The sequence below is a fragment of the Littorina saxatilis genome, linkage group LG9 (assembly GCF_037325665.1).
Source record: "Littorina saxatilis isolate snail1 linkage group LG9, US_GU_Lsax_2.0, whole genome shotgun sequence".
NCBI lineage: Eukaryota > Metazoa > Mollusca > Gastropoda > Littorinimorpha > Littorinidae > Littorina > Littorina saxatilis.
The window spans coordinates 2,824,708-2,844,121 of NC_090253.1; the positions used below are offsets into that span (position 1 = coordinate 2,824,708).

The 19,414-nt window shown below is 41.3% G+C and overlaps 1 protein-coding gene across 1 annotated transcript in view; it reads right to left on the bottom strand.

Annotated features, from left to right (window-relative positions):
* The window catches only part of LOC138977004 (nitric oxide synthase-like), a 151,254-nt gene that overhangs the window by 20,105 nt on the left and 111,735 nt on the right, over positions 1 to 19,414 (bottom strand). Inside the window, exons 19-22 of the mRNA XM_070349895.1 lie at positions 1,829 to 1,998; positions 1,267 to 1,477; positions 519 to 606; positions 1 to 73 (exon numbers count right to left, since the gene is read on the bottom strand). The exon at positions 1 to 73 is cut by the window's left edge and continues 61 nt beyond it. Of these exons, the coding sequence (XP_070205996.1) occupies positions 1 to 73; positions 519 to 606; positions 1,267 to 1,477; positions 1,829 to 1,998 (542 nt within the window). The remainder of the gene's footprint in view (positions 74 to 518; positions 607 to 1,266; positions 1,478 to 1,828; positions 1,999 to 19,414) is intronic.

Sequence of the window (19,414 nt, forward strand, 5' to 3'; positions counted from 1 at the left end):
CGCAATGCCTGTTCCCGGGCCCACCATGATCACCGGCAGTGTCTGGTCCTCAGGGAGATGGAACGAGGGGGCCCTGGAACATGTATACGTAGTCAATGTGTGATCTGGTTCTACATTGGACACTGCCAAGTTCTAATCAGTACATATATTTAAAGTTCAAGCAGAAACACTAAACCCCTATAAACATTTACTTGGCAATAAGAAATCAGCGCTACGCTACCGAACTGGAAACAATATGACCCAGGCTGTCTTTGAAGGTTTCAATGTAGACTTACGTATGAACTCAGCGACTGTTTAATTCAATTGGTCTGATATTTCTGATATTTACCAGGGACGGTCGTCTGTACGTGACACAAATACCACATAATTTGATTTTCAGATAACTTATCAAAGCGAATTTTAAGATTCAGTTCGGTGGTTTTGGTTCAAACTTAATTCTTCGAGACTATGGCGTAACCCAATTGATGGTGAGCTGTGCGATAGTAATTATGAGAGTCTAATGACGAAGCAGAACTCACGCTCTGACAGCGCAGGGGACGATAGCACCGATGTCACAGCGGTTGAGCCAGCCTGAACACACGCCTTCATGCTCTGGACCTGCACCGTCTGCACACATAGCAACAATCAAAGTGTTGGTTAGTTATCAAAAGCACACAGTAGCTGCTAAACGACAGATTGCAAGAGTGAAGGACCAGAAAACACAACCCACCTTCTCTGAACAGTCATTGTCATTGTAAGCTGATCAACTTATTCTAATCCTAAAGCCAATACCTCCTGAAGATCGTCGGCAAACTCAGCAAGGCTGATGGTATCCAGTGCATCGTCAAGTTGAATAATGATGGGAATCGGTCTTGAATTGTGTATTCATTACAAGGAAGCACCCACCGTCTACCGCGCACTACTCAAATTCATTTAGCCCATAATTAAGTCCATAACCGACATTGTGTTCTGTGGTTGACGAAGCCGATGGCGGATTGGATCTCACCCACACACTCCATGGGGCATGAGCTGATGCTGTAGAAGCGTTGCTGTTATCCGTCTCTCTCACTCTTGCTTTCTAACCCCAACAACAACAACAACTACATGAACATGAAGCACTCACTCTGTGTTATGTACTTGACGACGGTCATGGTGGCGTGGATCTCACCCACACACTCCATGGGGGACGAGCTGATGCTGTACTAGAAGCGTTGCTGTTATCTATTCATCCCGAACCTTGCCCTTCCATCCCCAACAACTACACCAACACCTACAACAACCACTTACTCTGTGTTCTGTACTTGACGACGGCCATAGTGGCGTGGATCTCACCCACACACTCCATGGGGGACGAGCTGATGCTGTAGAAGCGTTGCTGCAGCAGGGGGAGCTGCGTCATGAGGAGGGAGGGGGGAACCTTGAGGGACGGGAACTGGTCCAGCACCTCCAGCATGTTGGGGAACAGGTCGTAGCGCCAGTCCTCGTACGCCTTGGAGTCCTGAGGGAAATCACAAGGGTAAGGTAAGGTTCGGCGCTACCCAGCTAGTTTCATACATAGTTTGCAGTGGCATCAACTCATGGACAGGATTAAGACACGAAGAGGGTCGAACCTACTGTTGAAAAATAAACGATCTCAGCATTTTGTATGTAATCTTCAAGGTATAAAACTCGTAAGTTCTTCAATTAAAGAGTGTAAACAGTCGAAATTTAGCAAAATGCATTTTAAAATGATCTCTTAGAAGTTTGCAATGGTTGCATTAGTGTTCTTAGGACATAAAAGAGCTTGGCGGCATTTTGTTTTAACAACTTAAGTCAACTTTGACAGAGTATACCTGTAAAGCCGCAATACCTTTGCCAGAAGCTCCATGCGTTCCTTGTCAATGTCTCGTGACGTCAGAGTGGCCAGCAGCTGCAGGAAGACCTGTGACGGGGGAGTGGTGACGTCAAGGAAACGCGTCAGACCGGTGCGCATGGAACACACCGGCATCTTCTCGTACTGTGTCCAGTTTTTGGTCGAGCCTGTATCGTTGAAAGAAAGGGTCATAAGTGATCATTTGAACAACAGAGCTCACACAATCGGGGAAACGAAAAGGTGACAAAAGCGAACTACAGGAAAATCAAAGGTACATTATGCTAGGTCTCACGACTTTTACCTCGACCATTCGTTATTTGTGCTGCAAAAGTTACACATTGTATGACAGAAGACAACACACAAATTACAGCAAACGAAAAAGAATACAAGGGCTGCATTAGAGCGTTAACTCTTCCACCTCGCTAGCTTCAAATTTGCAACGTAACGCAGAAGTTTCATTCCAACTTTTGCTCAACTGGTCTGTCCCAGAAATTCGAAACAGATAAGACTATTTACTTTCCAAAGCAATAATCCACAAACAAGAAAGGTTACATTTTTAGAACGTTTAATTCAAGACAAAACAAAGCATTGGCATTCTCTTGTTTTGACCTGAACCAAACGTTCCAAAAATGCAACCTTTTTATATTTAGTCAAGGTATGACTAACTGTTTTAACATCGACGGGGAATCGAGAAGAGGGGCGTGGTGTATGTCATTGTGTGTGTGTGTCTGTATAGAGCGATTCAGAGATTCTACTGGACCGATCTTCATGAAACTTTACATGAGAGTTCCTGGGAATTATATTCCCAGACGAATTTTTCGTTTATTTGATAAATGTATTTGATGACGTCATATCCGTTTTTTGTAAAAGTTAAGGCCGCACTGTCACGCTCTCATTTTTCAACCAAATTTGTTGACATTTTGGTCAAGTAATCTTCGACAAAGGCCGGACTTTGGTATTGCATTCCAGCTTGGAGGCTTAAAATTAATTAATCAGTTTGCTCATTAAAGTTTTCATTAACAGTGATTTTTCGCAAACACATTTAAAATGGATTGAATCGTATTCTTCATCAAATTCTGAATCTGAACATCTAAAAATATATATAAATATGTCATGTTTACTCTTAAAACGTGATCACAATTAACGAAATTAGTCCTACGATTGAAATGTAAGAAATCGATCAGGAAATGATCTCATCTTATTCTTTATCATTTCCTGATTCCAAAAACATACAGATATGATATGTAGTATTCAAAACAACCTCAGAAAGTTAAGACGAATACATACAAGAAGGGCAAAGCCCACACGACTCACATGCTGAACAGACCTTGATCTTTCTTTCAGAAATGACAAATATCAGTTTAACTCAAACTGACCTGGAACTTGAAGATATGTAACCTAATGTGAGTTAGTATGAAAATATAATGTATTTCCCTCACACATATGTAGTTTTGGAAGAGTTATTTTCAATAGTTCAAGGTCAAGGTCACTTCAAAATATATACATTTCAACTTTGAAGGACCCTTGCGACCTTGACCTTGAAGCAAGGTCAACCAAACTGGTGTCCAAAGATAGGGCTTACTTTGCCCTGTATAGCATACATAGCTAAGGTTGCCATTCTCAATAACTTCAGAAAAAACTGTGAAAATGTGAAAAACAATTGTTTTTAAGACAACAATTATGGCCCCTGTGACCTTGACCTTGAAGTGAGGTCAAGTTGCCAAACATGTTTCTGAAGATCTTGTAACCATACACCATCAGGCCACAATTGGTGTTGATAGACTTAATAGTGTCCAAGAAATATACAATGTTAAAGGTTTCACAGACGGACGGGGGGGGGGGGGGGGGGGGGGGGACGGACGCCCGGAAGGACAGGCGGACGATGTCGGTGAGTATATAGACTCACTTTTGTAAGTATAATGTATTTCCCTCACACATATGTAGATTTGGAAGAGTTACCTTCCATAGTTCAAGGTCAAGGTCACTTCAAACTATGTATACAATCCAACTTTAAAGGACCCTTGCGACCTTGACCTTGAAGCAAGGTCAACCAAACTGGTGTCCAAAGATAGGGCTTACATTGCCCTGTATAGCATACATAGCTAAGGTTGCCATTCTCGATAACTTCAGAAAAAAATGCGAAAATGTGAAAAATGGTTGTTTTTAAGACAACAATTACGGCCCCTGTGACCTTGAACTTGAAGTGAGGTCAAGTTGCCGCACATGTTTTTTGAGATCTTTTAACCATACACCATCTGGCCACATCAGGTGTTGATAGACTTAATAGTGTCCAAGAAATATCCAACGTTAAAGTTTTCCGGACGGACGGACGGCGGGACGGACGACTCGGGTGAGTACATAGACTCACTTTTGCTTCGCATGTGAGTCAAAAAGCGCGCTTTCCTGCTTTGCGCAATACGCTACCGCGCTATTCTGGCTTGTCAATTTCACTTCGTTTTGCACGTGAATAGTGAGCGATTTCCTTCTTGCGGGGATTGGCGAAGCAGTATTTCTTGGTTAAACGAGGTAGGAAAAACACCCCCGTCCTTACCATTCTCACTGCCACCAACTGAGAAGGTTATTTCCCTTTGACCATTAATATGTCCCTCTATAAGTCCTTGTAGAATCTTAATCCACCAATAACTCCCTAACCGTGTGTTTGACTGGTCCCAATTTTTGTAAGGACCGTCTCAGGAATGTATAGAACCTGTTCACCAAGTTTGGTGACGATCGGTCCGTTCATTCTTGAGATCTATATGCGAACACAAACACACAAACAAACACATCGACCGAATCCTATACACACCCCTATACCGGGGGTGTAAAAATGCAGTGCGTTCAGTTTCATTCTGTGATATCCACAGCTTGACTAAATGTAGTAATTTCGCCTTACGCGACTTGTTTTTACATTAAGTCAAGTTTTGACTAATGTTTTGACGTTTACTGGGAATCCAGATGAGGGTCTGGTGTATGTATGTGTGTGTGTGTGTGTGTGTGTGTGTGTGTGTGTGTGTGTGTGTACCCACGTTTCCACAGGTTTGGTTGCCTAAATCACCATAAGGCAATCATCCACACGTGGATGGCAACCTAAACTCTGGATGGCAACCTAATTGTGTGGATGGTCGCTTCATTTAACACCGTTAAATTGACTTTTTTGACGGAAAGAATGTCATAACAATGTTCAAAATGACATTCTTTCCGTCCTCTATAGGCGACGAAATAGGTCAAATTTTGTGCATTTTTTAGTGCAAAATTCTTCGATGCCGGAGCGAGTACTGCACCCAGTGCTGTTGTAGTGCAAGTGCACTAGAAAGGCACTACACCCAGTGCCGCCTCTTAGGTAACCATCCACACTTTAGGTATGTGTGTGTGTGTGTGTGTGTGCGCGTGCGTGTGTGTGCGTGCGTGTGTGTGTGTGTGTGTGTGTGTGTGTGTGTGTGTGTGTGTGTGTGCCCATGTTTCCACAGGTTTGGTTGCCTAAATCACCATAAGGCAACCATCCACACGTGGATGACAACCTAAACTCTGGATGGCAACCTAATTGTGTGGATGGTCGCTTCATTTAACACCGTTAAATTGACTTTTTTGACAGAAAGAATGTCATAACAATGTTCAAAATGACATTCTTTCCGTCCTCTATAGGCGACGAAATAGGTCAAATTTTGTGCATTTTTTAGTGCAAAATTCTTCGATGCCGGAGCGAGTACTGCACCCAGTGCTGTTGTAGTGCAAGTGCACTAGAAAGGCACTACACCCAGTGCCGCCTCTTAGGTAACCATCCACACTTTAGGTATGCGTGTGTGTTGTGGTGTAGAGCGATTCAGAATAAACTACTGGACCGATCTTTATGAAATTTTTCATGAGAGTTCCTGGGTATGATATCTCCCGACCTTTTTACATTTAGTCAAGTTTTGACTAAATGTTTTAACATAGAGGGGGGAATCGAGACGAGGGTCGTGGTGTATGTGTGTGTGTGTGTGTGTGTGTGTGTGTGTGTGTGTGTGTGTGTGTGTGTGTGTGTGTGTGTGTACCCATGTTTCCACAGGTTTGGTTGCCTAAATCACCATAAGGCAACCATCCACACGTGGATGGCAACCTAAACTCTGGATGGCAACCTAATTGTGTGGATGGTCGCTTCATTTAACACCGTTAAATTGACTTTTTTGACGGAAAGAATGTCATAACAATGTTCAAAATGACATTCTTTCCGTCCTCTGTGGATGGTCGCTTCATTTAACACCGTTAAATTGACTTTTTTGACGGAAAGAATGTCATAACAATGTTCAAAATGACATTCTTTCCGTCCTCTATAGGCGACGAAATAGGTCAAATTTTGTGCATTTTTTAGTGCAAAATTCTTCGATGCCGGAGCGAGTACTGCACCCAGTGCTGTTGTAGTGCAAGTGCACTAGAAAGGCACTGCACCCAGTGCCGCCTTTTAGGTAACCATCCACACTTTAGGTGTGTGTGTGTGTGTCTGTCTGTGTGTTTGTGTAGAGCGATTCAGACTAAACTACTGGACCGATCTTTATGAAATTTGACATGAGAGTTCCTGGGTATGATATCCTCAGACATTTGTTTTTCATTTTTTTGATAAATGTCTTTGATGACGTCATATCCGGCTTTTCGTGAAAGTTGAGGCGGCACTGTCACGCTCTCATTTTTCAACCAAATTGGTTGAAATTTTGGTCAAGTAATCTCCGACGAAGCCCGGACTTCGGTATTGCATTTCAGCTTGGTGGCTTAAAAATTAATTAATGACTTTGGTCATTAAAAATCTGAAAAACGATCCAAATTTACGTTCATCTTATTCTCCATCATTTTCTGATTCCAAAAACATATAAATATGTTATATTTGGATTAAAACCAAGCTCTGAAAATTAAAAATATAAAAATTATGATCAAAATTAAATTTTCGAAATCAATTTAAAAACACTTTCATCTTATTCCTTGTCGGTTCCTGATTCCAAAAACATATCGATATGATATGTTTGGATTGAAAACACGCTCAGAAAGTTAAAACGAAGAGAGGTACAGAAAAGCGTGCGATCCTTCTCAGCGTAACTACTACCCCGCTCTTCTGGTCAATTTCACTGCCTTTGCCATGAGCGGTGGACTGACGATGCTACGAGTATACGGTCTTGCTGCGTTGCATTGCGTTCAGTTTCATTCTGTGAGTTCGACAGCTACTTGACTAAATGTTGTATTTTCGCCTTACGCGACTTGTTTACATTTAGTCAAGAGTAAACAGGGAGTGACTGCATGCGAGATGATAAACTAAGAGTAATACCTAATATACTGGACTCGCAAAACGTTTCGACCAAAAGGTCTTCAAAGTTTTGACTAAATGTTTTAACATAGAGGGGGAATCGAGACGAGGGTCGTGGTGTATATATGTATAGGTTACAACACGAGTGGTTTTTTTTATATGGCTTGTATTTCAGTCAAGACCCAGCGGATGAATATCATCGGGAGACACGAGCCTCTGGCGAGTGGCTCTCGATTGATATTCCCGCTGGGTCTTGACTGAAATACAAGCCATATAAAAAACCACGAGTGTTGTAATCTGTATATCCCATTCTACCATCAAACACAAAGTGTAGACTACTTGCGGCACTGTTGCGATCTGTGCAGGGTAAAACTGTTGCCAGCGAGACTTAGCCCTTTTGCAACCTTAAACTAAGTGACCGTCACTGAAAAAATAAAACGAATGAGTGCATCGATAAGTACACGGTAACACTACTTTCAGACCATTTAAAAGCTTTAAGTAAAGGTTCATAAGTTGCAAGAAAGTAATGAAGTCGAATAGAAATTAATTTAGTTGAAGCGCACAATTCTTTTGTTTTGCGTTTCAGGTCGGCAGAACGGGCGAAACGGGTTTGGGACCCATTTGGCTTACTCGATTCAGAATCGATTCCACGTTGTTTTTCTCGAACGTGTGTAATTAGGCTTATTGACAGAGAAGCAAATTTTAGGGAACAAATATGTAGGTTTAGATTTAACCATTTGCTCCCTATTTGAAATGTATCTACGTGATAAACTGTTTTGCGAGTGTGTTTGCATGGATGAACTTAAACTGGTATGGGACTGTGTGAGGAAAACGCGACCGACACGTCTGTCACCGCCGATTGATTGCATTTTGAAGGAATATGACTGGATTACGGAAAAATATGTGGACTTACTGCAGAGCCAGGCAAAAGAGTAGACTTGCTCGAAAAACACGTGAAACAGCCGATGTTTGATAGCTGAAGGCGCACACCAAAACACACTACCGACAGATTCTCAAAAGTCGTCTGCTAACGATGCAAGGGGAGGGTACTCGTGTTTTTGTTTTGGTTCGCTAGCATCTGGTTATCTTGTAAGTTGAATGTTCGTTTTTTTCGACCTGCATTGCTTTCATAATGAAAGAAACTTTTGCTTATTGCATCTCATACATCAGATCAGTTCTGAGATTCATTTTTGCGTGCAACTGATATGGTTTTCTGAGCCGTGCAATACGATTTTAGAACTTCATACAAATGTGTCACATTGTTCGGCGCGAGGTCAAAGGTCGGGAGGAAAGTAGTCCTTTGCCCAAATCGGAATCTGCACTATCATATATTTTTTGGAGTCCATGATGTATTTATTGAGCTATAAAAATACAACATATATACCCATACTGAAGTAACAGAGACAAAGAAGGGAGGTCATGGGATATATATATATATATATATTTTTTTTTTCTTTACCAAGTTTTATTTCAAGTTTTATTTTATTTATTCCAACAAAACCCCGTGAGGGTACATGGAAAATTAAAAAACACAATAAAAACACATTTCATTCAACACCAAATAAAAGGAACTAAAACAAAAAGAAATCAGACTATGTACAGAAAAGGGAGTTGAGGGGTGAGGGAGAGCAAAAACAATACAAGAAACAATTCAACAATAATAATAATAAATAATAATAATAATAATAATAATAATAATAATAATGATAATAATAATACAAAAAATAATAAAACATTACAAGTGCAAAGTGATTACATACATTTCTTTACTATGGGAAATGGGGGGAAGGGAGAGGGGGGGGGTGATGGGTGGGTTAACATAAGGACAAAAATACTATTACAAACAACACAAAACAGATAACGGAATATAAAGCTAAAAGAGAATTAAATTTTACTCGCTTCTCAAACAGTCCATGACAAGTGTCATGAACTTTGCGAGTTTTAGCAATAAACTCTTTTTTGTAGTGGAAAAAAGCTCTCTGAATTTAACTGAATTGGGGCGGGCATAATAATAGCACCGTAACAACTGTTTTCTATAATTGGTAAAGAAAGGACATACAAAAATATAATGGAACTCGTCCCCAAGGTCACCTGATGAACATTTGTGACAGATTCTGTCTTGTCTGGGAATACCAAGAGTCCTACCTTTTTGTATAGGCAATTTATGATTCAGTGTTCTAAATTTTAAAACAGCGTTTGCTAAAATAACCGGCAGGATGGACAAGTACTTTTCAAACTCAAAATTCTCTTTATACATTCTATAATTATAATAAAACTCATTGTTATTTATTTCTGAATGCCAGGTTTGGACAAATTGGTCTTGTAGCCTATTTTTCATCAGTGCTTTGAAAGTATTAAAATAACCACCATCCGTTACATTATTGATAGTTTGATTGTGCCAAAAATCACTAAAGCCTAACTCATTTAGAACACCATGGACAGAAAGCAAAAATTTTGACTTGTATACACCAGATTCATACATTTTAAACAAAAAACGATATGTCACACAAGAAATATACCAAGTCCTGTGTTGAACAGCAGTGAAAAGTTGACCGCTTTTCCTGTTTAACCTTTTCAAAATTAGATCTAACTTGTTCGCGTATCCATTTCTGGATCTGCAGGCTGGTACAGAGTTACCTCCCTTTAGGCTTTTTCAAATTTCCCTTGTTTTCTTGGTTAAAACTTGTCTAAATTTCTAAATTCTTTCTTAATAAATATCAATTCTACACTTTGGCCTTAAATCAAAGTGTTTCCCTTCACAGATATCCTCTTGGGGTTGTCAGATGAGGGTAGTCTCCCATGCCAACAGAAGCTACCATTATTCAACATGCTGGAAGTCTGGCCTGATTCCCTCAGCTTGGAAAGAGGCTGTTGTGATCCCCATTTTAAAGCCTGGAAAACCAAGAGCTGACCCTTCCAACTGGCGCCCTATATCTCTGACCTCCCATCTGAGCAAAATCTATGAAAGAATACTAAAATCCAGACTAGAAGATGAAATGGAAAGAAAAAAGGTAATACCCCTGTGCCAAGCCGGTTTCCGTCGAGGCAGGGGTGTCTCGGATCATATTGTAAAACTGTCCTCCAAAATTAAGAAAGCTCTCTCACGCAAGAAGTCTCTCTTTGCTGTCTTTTTTGACATCAAAAAAGCCTACGATACAGTATGGCACCAACGATTGTTGTTCAAATTGAAGCAATTAGGCATCAGTGGTAATATGTTTCAATACATAAAAAGCTTTCTACTGAACAGATCCTTTCAAACTGATTATAAAGGTGCCAAATCATCCACTCGCAAAGTTGACATGGGAGTGCCACAGGGCTCAGTAATAGCACCACTGCTTTTTAGCATTATGCTGCATGACATATCGACAATTAAAACACATGGAGCCGAACTGACGCTTTATGCGGATGATATTGCTCTATGCAAAGAGTATCAAAACAAAACCTATAAAACAGAACACAAATTCTCTAAAGAGTGGCAAACAGCTATAGATAACATTGCGAACTATATGCGGGAGAATGGCTTCACTCTCTCTGCCGAGAAAACTGTATTCGTTGTCTTTACAAACCGAAAACTGGAAGATCGAGAAAAGATACAGTTCTCACTAGATAAATCTGTTGTCTCACCCAGTCAGCAGGTGAAATATCTGGGCGTACTTTTCACCTCAAATGGACTATGGACTGCTCACTTAAAGTATCTCTTAAGCAAAGCAAATAAGACCATCAACCTTCTTAAAATACTGGCTGCCCAACCATGGGCAAAGTGCCCAGTTATTCTAACAAACATCACCAGAGCTCTTATAAGATCAAGACTATCATATGGACAGGAGGCCTACTTCTCGTCGGCTCGAAAATGGCTTGATAAGCTACAGTCAGCGGAGTGTCGTGCCCTTCGGCTTGCCCTCGGACACCCAAGGCATTCAAAGCAGGCCATTGTATACCACCAAGCAGGATTCCTCCCTCTTGACATGTGGCGGCGTAAGTGCTGCGCAGATTACAATGTTCGAGCCAACACAGTGCAAAACTCAACAAAAGAGGAGCTACAACCGCATTACAATCATATCCAAAACAAAAAGGCCCACTTTGGCACTACTTTCTCCTCACTGGCTCAATTCAATGCTTCACTCTTTAGTGAAATCAGTGTCGACCCAAATGATGTGGCCCAAAACCCCATATCTCGTGATCCCTCATGGACAATGAAAGAAATGAACTTTGACACAGAATATTGCACAGCTACAAAGGATGATCAGTTATTACTCAGGACACAAGCCCTTGAGCACATTGATACTGTATACAAAGGCCATGTTCATGTTTACACAGACGGGTCAGTGTTGGATGACAAGAAGGCTGGCGCAGCTTTTGTAATCCCCAGCGATGACATGACTGGGAAATTTAAACTGTGCAACAGAAACTCGATCTTCTCAGCTGAGCTCCTTGCCATCTGCATGTCGCTTGTTCATCTCAATCTCAAGAACACTCCTCCTCAAAAGATAGCTATATTCTCTGACTCCAAAGCAGCCATTGAAGCATTAAGATCTAACAAAAGATCAAAAAGACATGATCTTGTCATTGCCATAAAGGAGCTGGCAAATAAAATTATAAAAAAAGGAAGCGAGATTAACCTGGTCTGGTGTCCAGCACACGTGAACGTGCCTGGCAACGAGAAAGCGGACAAAGCCGCTAAAGAAGCTGCCCAAGGCATAGGCGCCTCCGAGGTAGACCTGCCATTGTCTGCTTCTGAGATCAGTAGCCTTACAGACTCTCTTCTCTGGAGAGAATGGAGGAACAAATATATGCACAAGGCTATAAGCTCTGGCTGGCTCATTCGGGAAGCCCCATCAAAACAGATGAACACCTATAATGCATGCCCACGTGTAATAAAAAGGATTAACCGCCTAAGGGCAGAAGCTGGGAATTACCAATTTCTAGAGCTTAAATGCACCTGTCAATCCGACCTCACCATTGCTCATTTGACTTTGGAGTGTGATTTGAACTCATGCCACTTTCAACCCCTGACTCAGTTTATAAACTCAAATAGAAATATTCTGCCAAATACCTCAAAGGAAAAATTAAGCTATCTTTTAAGTTTTAATAAAGACCTTGGGTGGCAAGGTCCCAAACTTATCGCTGGACTTATGCATACGCACCCACTTGGTCCCTGGATATGAAGAGACGTTGCTGCGGCTGACGCCATTGCTTCTCATACAGCTACTATATATTTTTATCAGAACTTTTAAAAATACCATTTTATATCCAAGTATCTCTTAACACCATTTTTAATTAGATGAGCGAGAGTGTGCGGGGGGCGGGAGGGTGGTGAACCACTGTACATAAAGGGAAAGTTTGTGTGCGTGCCTGTGTGTGTTCTTAATCTAAGACAAATGTCGCCAATGTTTTTACAGAGTGACGTTAAATAAACGATTTTATCATTTATCAACTCTCGCCATCAGTACCACCTGACCACTGATGAGACACAATAGTGTCGAAACACGTGTCTGGTCTAGGTACAAATACAATGGTCCTCCTCAGGACTAGATTACCTTGCGATACGTCCCCCACAAAGGGACTTTGCTCTGTAAATCTCGGTCCCCCTTGAGGAGGGTCTGATGCTCCCAATAGGCTGTCTGTGAAGGGATACTTATTTCTCTCTCTATCTCTGCTAAGAGATTTTAACAAATCTCGGAAGAAAGTCTCTGCTGACTTTCAATTGTTTCTTTCACAATTTCTGATGTTTTATATATATATATATATATATATGTGTGTGTGTGTGTGTGTGTGTGTGTTTGTGTGGGTGTGTGTGTGTATGTGTGTGTGTGTGTGTGTGTGTCTGTGTCTGTCTGTGTGTGTGTGTCTGTCTGTGTGTGTGTGTGTGTGTGGAGCGATTCAGATTAAAGTACTGGACCGATCTTTATGAAATGTGACATGAGAGTTCCTGGGAATGATATCCCCGGGTGTTTTTTTCATTTGTTCAATAAATACCTTTGATGACATCATATCCGACTTTTTGTAAAGTTGAGGCGGCACTGTCACACCCTTATTTTTCAATAAAATCGATTGAAATTTTGGCAAATCTTCGACGAAGGCCGGACTTCGGTATTGCATTTCAGCTTGGTGGCTTAAAAATTACTTAAGGCTGGAGCACACTTTGGAAAGTACGTTGGAGTAGCCTCCCTTCTACGTTGGAGTAGCCTCCCTTCCCGGATTTAGAACGCGTTTCGTGTCGTAACAGATTATCCACTTACTAGCCATATCCGTATGCAAAATAATGAAATAAACATTAGGAAATGGCAGACGTTTACAAATATCGACATTCTCTATCAGTGCAATAAAAAACAATCGTTAGAACTTGCATTTACGACATGTCGTGCGTGAGAACGTGTCAGTAAACAAGCACTTTTTGCCTTGCTGAAGAACCCCACGAGTCAAGCTAAAACAGACGACAAGTAATGGAAAGCAGTCTGCGGATAAACATAACAAACTACTGATGAAAAAGTGTGTTCATCCCTGCTCTGGATAAAAGACATCGGACTGATGACAACGTGGCAGCGTTCACGCGAAAAGATTTTTTTCCAGATTATCGCTTCTACATTTTATTGCACGTACTTGGGGCAGATCTGAATTTCTGAAAGATGACAAATCGGTCTTGTGTGCTGAGAACCACATGTTCTTTGCCGACAGAAATCACGATGGGACAAGATGTAGATTGTGTTGAAGAGATGTTTGCAGATTATCGCATCTACATTTTATTGCTCAGATCAATGCACGTAGTTGGGGTAGATCTGAATTTCGCAATGGAAGACGACAAATCCGTCTTGTGAGTTAAGAACCACACGTTCTTTGGCGGCAGAAATCACTATGGGACAAGATGAGGATTGTGTTGAGGGGCTAATACTGACTGACTTTAGATGAAGAGTTCCTAGACTGCCTGGTTTTTGTAGAGAGGCATCATGATGATATCCTGGTGGTTTTTTTTACGTTCTTGGTGACAACGCGCCAGAATCGCACGAAGATCGAACTCTCGAAGAAAACAAGTTTATCGCTGAACATCGGAAATGTGAAATGCTCTTCCTGTCTGACCAGTCTCCCCGTTAAATCCACAGGCTACATTATTTACATGATCAGGTAACTTACCAAACCGGAGTGTGTGTGTGTGTGTGTGTGTGTGTGTGTGTGTGTGTGTACACCGGATTACCACCATCAACGCACCCTTTTGGACTTTTCTACTATGCCTGCTGTGACATTCACGAGGATTATTGTGATTCTTGGACAATCGTGTGCCTATGCTGGACTTGCAGGAACCCAGCAAACACACAACGTAAATACGACGTTGCGAAAATGTGAATTTTTCGTGTCATTAGCAACGTTGCGAACTTTACGTGAAATTTACGTTGAGCCAACCAAAAAACGCAACGTAAAACCAACGTTGTGTCATTGTGAGATTTTGGTGTTCTTTCGACGTTGTAATACAACGTAAATTTTACGTGAATTTCACGTTGCATTTTGGTGTCTTACAAATGTTGCGAAGATTACGTGAAATTTACGTGGATCCAACCAAAAAACACAACATGAAAGCAACGTTGCGTTACAGTTGTGTTTTTTTGTTTTTTACACGTTGGTACATAACGTAAATTTCACGTGGATTCCACCTTAAAAAGCAACGTAAAATCGACGTTGTATTATTGTGATTTTCTGGTGTTCGAACAACGTTGGTATACTCAATCAATCACGTGAAATTCACGTGATTTAAAAACAAAAGTTAGTTTGATACAACAAACGTTCCTACAACGTAGTTTCAACGTAAACACACAACGTTGGGGTTTGATTGATCGCCAACGTGCCCTCAACGTGAAATCCACAACGTAAATCCTACGTCAGTCATTACCAATTTTTCACCTGCACGGTTTCGTATCGTTTATCAAAGAAATGTATATATATATAAAGCCTTTGAAAATTACGTAAGGTGAACAGATTTTCAAATACAGGATAGATATATGTGCGAAACTATCACCGAATAACAAATGACTCAGTCAGACGTTATGAAATTAAGCGCCGATGTACCGCGCAATGTATTTGATTGCTTTGGCGTTCCAAATGCGTCCGGTTACATTTTCTGGCATCATTAATGCATCAACGAGAATTGAAAAGTAATGCTAAAAATATAATTGTGTACGTTTAAAGTTGATCTACTGTGCTCATCAAACCTCTTGTTGTATTTTGTAAATTGGCGAGAGGGGGGCAGAATACATGAACCTAATCTCTGTGATTGTCTATACGTGCGTGTGTGTGTGTGTGTGTGTGTGTGTGTGTGTGTGTGTGTGTGTGTGTGTGTGTGTGTGTGTGATTACACGTACGTGTTAGTGTGTGTGTGTGTGACATCAGTTTGTGTATGTGTGAGTGTGTGTGTCACATCAGTTTGTGTATGTGTGTTTGTGGGTGGCTGTGTGTGTATGTGTGTGTGTGTGTGTGTGTTTGTGTGTGCGCGTGCGTGCGTGCGTGCGTGTGTGTGTGAGTGTGTTTGTGTCCCTCGGCGCGTGACAATATATCTGCCAATAAGTTGAACTAAAACAGGGTTCAAGTGGGAATTACACCTGAAAAAGCAGGAAGGGAGCAGAATACATGTTATGAACTCCGTTGTTTATTGTTTGAAATGTTATAACCTGGGAGAAGTCACCCTCGCACCCCGTCCTTAGTTTCTCTTGACCTACCTTTGAAGTATTCTTGAGAACATGACTAGACTACCCGATTGCGCCCATTGCATTGCATAAGAGAGCGCCGTTGCACCCGGCCGATTCCGCTATAGACGTCACGCGTCCAAGGGAGGTAATTTTCGAGCCAGCTGCATTGACTCGGCCAAGAACGCAAATTTCTTCGATGAAAGGCATTGTAGCATGTCTAAAATCATGGGACTTGTGTTATCAAGCTTTTAAAATCACCAAGTAACTTTTAAGAATAGTTTCAGTTACATGCGAACTCATTCTGCTGAACGGATTTTGAGAGCCAGTACCCAACAGCCTTTAAATGCACCTCTTTCCTTTTTTCATGTTCTTTTATGGTTTGCCGATTTTGTTAACATTTTTGCATTCATGATGAAGATTTTATGGTGACTGTACAGAAATGTACTTCCTCTAGTTTCTAACCTTCCAAAAATTAATTGGGTCGGGGGAGAGAGAGAGAGAGAGAGAGAGAGAGAGAGAGAGAGAGAGAGAGAGAGAGACAGAGAGACAGACAGACAGACAGACAGAGAGACAGACAGAGACAGAGAGAGATAGAGAGAGACAGAGAGGGAGACAGAGAGGGAGACAGAGGGGAGAGAGGGAGACAGAGAGAGACAGAGAGAGACAACGTCGAAACTTTGTCAATCATTTCGGTTTTTTCACCTGCATTTTTAGTTTCGTAATATTCTATTCAATTAATGTTCGGTCAAACATAGAGGTTCACTAATTGTGTAAGACGAAAAGAGTATAACATAAATGCATATTGTTTCAAGGAATTTGCTGAGTTAAATGGATTTGCGAGTGCGAAACTTTCCCTCCCAAAAAAAGACGCTTTACTAACCGACAGTGTTCTCCGGTGATGGCCACGGTCGACTTTGTGTATCCCAAATTTGGTTTTCAACTTTGATGAACACTTTCAGGACTAAAATATTCATCGTAATCAACTCGAAGGTAAGTTGTTTTCAGTTGTTCCACATGAGACGTTATCACTTATTGTACTCCATGTACACATGCACAGATTACTTGATTGTCGAGACCATGATTGGAAACGGACCGGCCAAAGATGGCGGGTCTTTCCAATTGTCACAATGTCAGCCCTAACTCAGTTCAAGGGATACACATTCTTTTAGACTCAACTTTTGAGTCAGTATAGCGAAACAATGGGTCACAAGCAGTGGAACACAAAGGAAAAACACGTTTCACATAGACGGACGCAACCTTTAGAAAGCTGTTTAATCAGACTAGCTCAGTGCATGAGACTGAAAGCGGGGGCGGCCATTGTTATCTCAAGTACTTAATTGGGCATTTTACGATCTTGAGGGAGGACGATGTATCCAGACAAGCTGCTTCAAGTTCAAGTGAATCTGCCCAGCGGACAGTGGTATGAGAAGAATTCAGAACTTGACACATTGGCTCATTACATACTTGACTGTCTTTTGTCGGCCTGTTCTGTTACTCACTCAAGTAGGCAGCCGAGATACCCTGCCGGTGTCACGATTTCATCTTTCGTCTGTGTACATATTTCCCCCTCGACATATACTCAAGACTGAAATGTTGTTTCCTGGTAAAATTAAGATGTGAAATTATTTAAGGACGAAAAGCATGTCAGTTTCTTGCATGTGAAGAAAATTGGTGGTAAAATTTAATAGATTTCAACCCCAAAATCGAATTCTTCGAAAACGTGTACTGAGTGGTTAATTACGTCCCTTGAGTAAGAAGGAAACATTTTAGGATGAATCAAATTTTTAAGTTAATTAAAACAAATTGGTTGGACAAATTTGGCCCCATGAATGTAAGGTACACAAGGTCGCTCATCAGTACTATCGAAGGGTGTTTTTTTGTTCAGTGTAGAGTTTATACTAGATCAACGAGGCCGAGAAGCGAAATATCAACACGGCGAAAGATGAAAACGTCACACCGGGGGAGAGAGCGAGACAAAGAGGAGCTATCGGGTGGAGAATGGGGAGATGATTCGGGGAGGGGGGTGGATTAAAGATGAACGTATCAAATTGTTATTTGTAAGGAGGAGAGAGTGAGACAAAGAGGAGCTATCGGGTGAAGAATGGGGGAGGGGATTCGGGAGGGGGGATTATAATGTGTGTGTGTGTGTGTGTGTGTGTGTGTGTGGGCGGCAGGTTGGGACGGCATTTTATCAACGAACGTACGAAATAACAAAACAAAATAAAGAAAGAACAAACAAACAAAAATTAAAACCTGACACATGCAGGTTTGTGTAGTCACTCGTTAGACTGATTTTAACCTGTCTTAGACGACTACCCATAGTCTTTTCACATTCACTGATTCAATCAATCAATATGAGGCTTATATCGCGCGTATTCCGTGGGTACAGTTCTAAGCGCAGGGATTTATTTATTTATTTTTGTATTTTTATTTTGTGCAATTTATATCGCGCACATATTCAAGGCGCAGGGATTTTTATCTATGCCGTGTGAGATGGAATTTTTTTACAAAATACATCACGCATTCACATCGGCCAGCAGATCGCAGCCATTTCGGCGCATATCCTACTTTTCACGGCCTATTATTCCAAGTCACACGGGTATTTTGGTGGACATTTTTTATCTATGCCAATACAATTTTGCCAGGAAAGACCCTTTTGTCAATCGTGGGATCTTTAACGTGCACACCCCATTCAAGTAATGACACACTCGGACTGTGTGTGTGTGTGTGTGTGTGTGTGTGTGTGTGTGTGTGTGTGTGTGTGTGTGTGTGTGTGTGTGTGTGTGCTACCTGACGGATTTTGATGAACATTGGTTTACATATTCTTGAGAGCATTCGCTTGTGTGGCTGTTCTCCGATATTTGATAGCGTTATTTGATGTCATATTTTCCCGTTTGTAAAAGTTGAGCCCGCACTGTCAGAGAGAAGAACACATGAATATAATATGTAGAAATCGCAAACCCGGCCAGAAGGCAGACACGGACAAAATGTAGGATGCTGATACATGTAAAATATGTGTCTGATGCGAGTATAGGCTTACTATGTTTACAAAAATTGTGAATAATATCTAGCCGAGATGAATCGCAACCTTTGTACCTCTCCCTTTATTTAAGATTTTTTCCCATTCTTCTTCGTGTTAGTTGGACGGTATTCTTTCTTTTTCTTTTTTCTTCCAGCCACAACACAGATAGCGTATTAGCGGCTGTTTTATTCATTCTTCTGTCTCGTTCCCTCATATTCGCATGTGATATTATGTCACTCCTTATGAGATTACACCCCCAAACTTTGTTGCTGAGAGAAGAGGCGAGCAAAACTGGTATGAGGTACAAGTCATAAATCGCACCTTGATCTTACCTGACTCATTTACGGCACTTGGCAGTCTTTTGTCGGGCTTTTGTCGATCGCTTGTCCACTTGGATAATAAAATTACGGACATGCTCCCCCCCCCCCCCCCCCCTCCTCTAAACTTTGCCAAAATGGGTCCTCTTGAGACATCTCGCGTATGAGAGCAAAAGAAAACCGAACGGGCAAATCATATGGACAACACATGTTGGATTTCTTCTTAGGGTACGCTCACCAGTAAAAAAAATGCAGCCAATGTTTTCTCGAAAAGTTGTGTTTGTGTGTGTGTGCGCGTGCGCA